Below are 6,670 nucleotides of genomic sequence, written 5' to 3'. Positions count from 1 at the left end.
ACTGATCAATTGAAAATGAATTATTATTTTTAAAATTAATTATATAAAATGTAAATTGATTTGAGTTAAAAATTGATATAATAACACCAATAACCACTGCTAGACCCTCCGCTCTCTGTTGCCGATTGCTGCAAAGCCTTTACCATTTCTTTTCTTCCTCGAATCCTTTTCCATATTAATACATACAGAGTTAAAATGGCTTTTTCATATTTTTAAAGCACTAAATTATTTTAATTCTAATCAAATTATTAAAAAATTAAAAATCTTGAATTTAGTTATGGTTCACTTTATTTTTGTCAATCTCGACAGAATGTCAAATTAAATTTATATCAAAACCTCAATTTGATAAGTAGATCTAACTCTTCTTAAAAGAGTAAATTCAACCTAAAATTTATTAAGTGTATGTGTAAAACAATTACTCATATATAAAATGTAAAAAATATTGACGGTATTAAATAAATAATATAAATAATTATAACGAATAGACGTATAAAAGATAAATAAACTTTAAATAAACATGAATTGATAGAAAACAAAATCCTTAAAGAAAAGAAATAAAAGTAAACTATTTGAAGAAAAGAAACAAAAATAAAATTAATTGAAAGTTAACCCACATACTCACATGTACTAACATTCTATGGTTCTTTTAGACTTAAGTATAATTTAAAAATTGTAAAATTTGTATAATTATAAAGTATTTAAATTAAAGTTCCATATTCTTTTAAACTTATCTTATTTATAGAACATAACAATGAATTACGAAAAGCTTCTCTCTCACGATCTAGCTTCTCCTACTTCTTTGAGCTCTCACAACTTATCACCTTGCCTTAGCAGTAAAAGATCTTGTTCACCAAGTGGAACATTCCATGTCTTTTTTTTTTTTACTTTGGTCACCAAATATTTAACCCCGCGTTCTTTATTTATCATGCGTCAATGAATTATTCCACGTTTTATAAAATTCGACCTAAATCGTTCTTCAATTCTTATTATGCAAGGTACTTCAACATTTTAATCCTCTGCATCAAAAGTTGTCAAATGTCAAAATTTTACACTAATAAATTATAGTATAAATTTATAGGATTTACAAATCAATTTAATTATTCCTATATATTTTTTCTCCATTCCAAACAAAAAATTTATAAAATCAAAACAATTCCAATACAATTCTATTGTTTAGAAACACACCCAAAGAAAAACAAGACACACACAAACAATCAAACTAATTCACTTGTAATCTTGTATAGGTATATCTTTTGGAAGGTCAATAACGGAAAAACTGACGTCTATATATACACAAGCCTTACACATTGTGTTTTCAACTTTTCATAGATATTCATTTTGTATCTTTCTTTATTTTTTCATCGAAAACTCCGCTGGGAATTCCAACTAAAAAAAGGTTAAAAACTGAAATAAGACGTGATAGGTGTACACTTAATCCTATTCAAGTATTCATAACGTCATAACACACATAATGCTACAGACAAAATTAAAGGAGGTGCACATAATGAACAGTACTTGTAATAATTTTTACCAATGATTATTCTCACGAAAATATATTTATATAAATTAAAAATGATTGCTGAAATGTAAATTAGTGTTATAATAAGATGATGAGTAATACACTAATAACAATTACAATTGCTATATATATAGGTCTAAGACTATATTATATGTACACCAAAAATAATCACTAAAATCAATTACAAATATAAAATACATGGTAGAATATAAATACATATTAAAAATAAAATAAATTACACACATATTTATACATAAATACATTGATAACTGATATTAATATACGACTAGCATTTTTGATAAGCTTAAGTAAATAATTCAATAATTCAATTCAATAACTCAAAATTCAGTGTATTAAATCAAACAACAGAACCCTTATTAGTACATAAATAATTTAGCTCTATCATTATTAGTGTCTTCTAAGTTGTAAGTTGGACCAACATTAATCATTGGCTTTGTTGTTGCCATCATGGCACATACAAGTCCTTCTTTGGCACGCCTCAATGCATCTAGAGCTTCAATCACACTTTCATGAACTGCCCTCTCATTATTATTGTTATTGTTGTTGGTGGATACCAAAGTCACATTCACAGGAACTAATGCTAGAGAGTTATCAACGTCATTATCCTCCTTCTCCTTCTCCATCACTGACGATGGTTTTGTGCTTAAACTAGAAACCCTCAATCGGATATTTCAAATTCAAAATTAGTATTAAGATATATGATACAAAGAGATGTGTTGTGTATAGTTATTCATAATATCAAAGCATGACAATTACTTCGGTACCTTTTGAAAATTAGAGAGCAAATAATCATTGCTTATATATTATTACATAATAGGTTCAGAATCTGTTTGGGTGAACTTCTACTAATTATTTTTTTTTCAAGTGATCTTATTTTTAAAGATTTTTTTAAAAAATAAAATTAATTTTATATTTGAATATTTTATTTAAAAAATATATTTTTATTTAATAATTATATTTGGACACGACAATATAAGTATCATTTTGTTCATTTATAATGTCAAAAATATTTTTTTTAAGTAAAAAGGATATTTTAAAAAAATATAAATTATAGCTTTTAATTTTTTTATTTTTCTAGTACTTTTACTTTTATTGTTAAACTTTTGCAAATACACTAAAAAATAAAAAAATCTTTTTATTGACTACTAAACTTTTGTCAAACACAGTAAAATTTTTTTTCTAACAACTTAATGATACCCGAACAAGCTCTTAATTTTACAGGTATTTAACACATAAAATAATTTTTTTATATATTTTATTGAATAAATAAACAAAATATACATAAAAAAGTTTGGGATGAATAAAAGTACACACTTAAAAATTATAAATATCAAATTACATTCCAAAATTGTTTTCGATCCACAAAAGATTAACACATCAAATAATTTTTATTATATTTTATTGAGTAAATAGACAAAAGCATATATAAAAGAGTTTGGAGTAAATAAAAATACACACTAAAATATATAAATATCAAAATACATTTTAAAATTATTAAAGTACAAATAAAAAATTCGTAAATATCATTTACTAATTATATGACATTTTGTCCATCAAAAAAAATTTTGGACCATATTTTGATAATGAATCTTTGATATGTACTTTTATCCACTCCAAATTTTTTGATGCCTGTTTTTATTCATTTACTTTATTTTATTTAAATATAGAAGATCATATTCAAGAGAGTACTGGAACAATTGTCTTAAATCATTTAGGATCATAAAAAGGTATAGAATTCCTTCCACATCAGAAAACGTATTAAATATATAATTATTCCTTTGCTTTTTACCTATTTGACTAAATTTTTAGGATAAATAATTTGATGAGAAAATAAAATTGAATTAAATAAAAAGGGAGTCACTTAGATAAAGACGTCTAAAATGTCTTTTTTTAAAAATATTTTTTAGTAATTAAAATTTAATATATATAATTGATTAAACTGTATTATTTTTGTCAAATTATGCCAGACAAATTAATTTGATCGAAAAAACGGTGAATCAAATCTTAAACTGGTCTAAATTAATATTATTTTTTTATAGAAAAATGACTACAATATCCTTTATTATAGAAAATAATTAAAATAATCCTATTTTATATATATATTAATTTTGAGAATCTTAAATTTTAGTCCTTCTCTGCCGTCATAGAGTTAAGATTTAGAGTTTATATATATATATATATATATATATAAAAGAGTATTTTAATCATTTTTTATAAAAAAATAATATTAATTTAGATCAGTTTAAGATTTTATTCATCATTTTCTGAGTTAAATTAATTTGTCTAGCCTAATTTTAACAAAAATAATATGATTTAATTGATTATATGTGTTAAATTTTAATTATTTAAAAACATCTTTAAAAAAAGACGTTTTAGGCGTGTTTACCAAATAAAAAATAAGGAATACCTGTTGTGATCATTCTTTAAATCCACATTGCTTGGATTTATAGTGTGATTTGAGATGTGATCATAACTTGTTGCCGATATTTTCGAGCATGAAGGTGAAAGTGAAAGCCTGCTTTCACATTAACAAGTATAATACTAAGGACACAAATTCCTGCATGAATAATGTTGCAAATTCTGATATATACCTGATATCATTATCATTATTATTCCTCAAATTTTCAGTGCTTTGATGATTCGGATCCAAATAAGATATGTTGAAAGATTGAAGCTTCTCCTTGAAGAACTCAAGTTTTCTTTGGGCTTTGTCTCTTAGTTTGGTCTCTTGTCTCAGTTTATTTTCCAGTTCCACAAACTGGTCCACCGAAACAAGAAAAAGCAAAGCATGTACATATATTACACAATCTATCAATCAGAAATGGTTTGTTTTGGTAATAATAAAGAGAAAGTAAAATACCCTGTTTTCGAATGATTGAGCTTTGTCCCTTGCTAGCCTTGAAGCGTGTCTCTCGGCGAGTAATCTGCCTCTCAGGGACTCCACCACGGTGTTCAAAACATCACCATTGTTATTGTCTTGATGATTATGGTGGTGGTTCATATTTTTTTGTGTGTGTTTTGGAAGGTTGAGAACTTGAGATATTCTATTCTCTGCTATCAGAATCCAATGTGTCTTTGTCACACAACTAAGGAGGAAGAAGTGATACGAGAGAGAGGGAGCGCACTCACTCTTTCGATATATTAAAGAAATAAAAAAAAATACTAAATTCAGTGACTAAAATTAATTATTATATATATATATATTAAATTTATTTTTAATGTATATAAATATTATTTAATGTATATTTTTCTATAAGTGATTACTCCGCTGCTTTGAGATGATGTCAAGATTGAGTATTAATTTTGACAAATCCAGCTTGATTTCGGTTAATTGTGAATAGAGTTGGACACGGCAGATGTGTTGACTGTTGGATTGTAAAGAGGCGTATTTACCTGTCAGATATTTTGGCATTTTTTTGAGGACGAATCCGAGGCTGGTCAATACATGGAAATCAGTGATTGACAAGGTAGAAGAAAAGTTAAGTCTGTGAAAAGCAAAGTCTCTGAATAAAGCGAGTAAGCTGGTTCTCATTAAATCTGTTCTTGATAGCCTGCCTATTTTACTATTTCAGCTTGTACAAAATGCCGAAGATAGTAGCAGAAAAAAATAATATCCTTACGAAGACACTTTTTGTGGAGTAAGGAGGACGAGAGGGACAAGATGCCTCTAGTAAAATGGGAAGTTGCACGGGCCTTCAAAAAGGCAGGAGGTTTGGGAGTTGGTGACACGGTAATTCAGAATACAGTGCTCATGTTCAAGTGTTGGTGGAGGTTTTCGAAAAAGGATTGTCCAATTTGAAAGAAAATTATGTGTTACTGTAATAACATGAATTCTTTTGAGATGATTTGTGATCAACTTGTACCTACAAGAGAGGGTTCTTAGAAGAATATTTGTCAACTACAAATTAAGGAGCCACAAGTGAGAGAGAAGATGATCAGAGGCTTGGCTATGAAACTAGGGGATGACAGGATAATCCGCTTCTGAGAGGATAGTTGGTTACTATGTGGTGCTCTGAAAGTTACTTTTTCAAAACTTTTCTCGGTCTCAAATTTTCAAGGATCTATCATAGGAGATTGTGGGTTCTAGGATGGGTTAGAGTGGATTTGGAATTTCTAATGGCGATGAGAGATATTTCAATGGGAATTGGAACTAGTAAACTAGCTTCATGCGGTTCTGCAATAAGTGAAACGAACTGACAACTGAGAAAGAGGACAGAGTGGTCTGAAAATTTAATAAAAAAGGTGTTTATTCTACTAACTTCTTTGTGTAGGTGTTGCAGGCAGAGGTACTTCCGATGGATATCACAAGCTATAACTTCACTAGTACTATTTGGAGAGGATTTGTCTCACCAAGGGTTGAGTTGTTTACTTAGTTTGCACTAGTTGGTAAGGTGAATACAAGGAAAAGACTGTGTAGATTATGTGTTATTGGCCAGAATGATAACATATGTGTATTATGTCATAAGTCTGTTGAAACTGTTTTTCACTTGTTCATTGGTTGTGAGCTCACTTGGCAAGTGTGGTGTGCTTGGTTGTTCGCTCTTGGAAGGATATGGATTATTCCAGGTATGCTCAAGCAACACTATAAAAGTTGGACGGATATATCAGCGAGAAAGATAGAACGGAAGCAGTGGTTGGTTGGCTTTTTTGCGGTCATCTGGACAATTTGACTAGAAAGAAATGATAGAATCTTCAGAAATCAAGGTTCAAGTGTGGTGGACATTATTAACAGATCCTTTACAAGTTACGATGAGTGGATTGATGGTGAACCCAGTGGTTGTTGATGGCAATGTCGGAGATATCTAGAGATTATTATTTTTAGCGTTATGAATTTTTGTTTCTTTTCTTTTGCTCCACCTTGTTGTGTTGAGCTTTTTTACTTAAAAAAAATATATTTTATATTAATAGGTGATTTTAGTGTACATCTAACATGATTATAAAAAAAATAATGCATTTAGGTACAAAATCTAAATAAATTAAGTTTTAATGTATTAAAAAGGTCAAAGCGTTGATTATATTTTAAAATAAAGAGAATATTGAATATAAAAATATTATTTATATATTAAAATTAGTCACTAAAATTAATTATTATGTATTTCTGTATAAATAAATACAAAGGTAGTTTAACTT

At 27.8% G+C, this 6,670-nt stretch overlaps 1 protein-coding gene across 1 annotated transcript; it reads right to left on the bottom strand.

Annotated features, from left to right (window-relative positions):
- Positions 1-1,896: 1,896 nt before the first annotated feature.
- LOC110263947 (uncharacterized) lies at positions 1,897-4,622 on the bottom strand. The gene is made up of 4 exons (XM_021105787.2): positions 4,401-4,622; positions 4,132-4,298; positions 3,948-4,055; positions 1,897-2,188 (listed from the first exon to the last, which is right to left on the bottom strand). The coding sequence occupies exons 1-4, from the start codon at positions 4,539-4,541 to the stop codon at positions 1,897-1,899; spliced, it is 708 nt and encodes a 235-aa protein (XP_020961446.1). The 5' UTR covers positions 4,542-4,622.
- Between the last annotated feature and the right edge of the window lie 2,048 nt (positions 4,623-6,670).

Source organism: Arachis ipaensis, chromosome B6, assembly GCF_059453495.1.
Source record: "Arachis ipaensis isolate K30076 ecotype BB chromosome B6, ASM5945349v1, whole genome shotgun sequence".
Classification (NCBI taxonomy): domain Eukaryota; kingdom Viridiplantae; phylum Streptophyta; class Magnoliopsida; order Fabales; family Fabaceae; genus Arachis; species Arachis ipaensis.
This window is presented reverse-complemented; position numbering and strand designations above follow the sequence as displayed.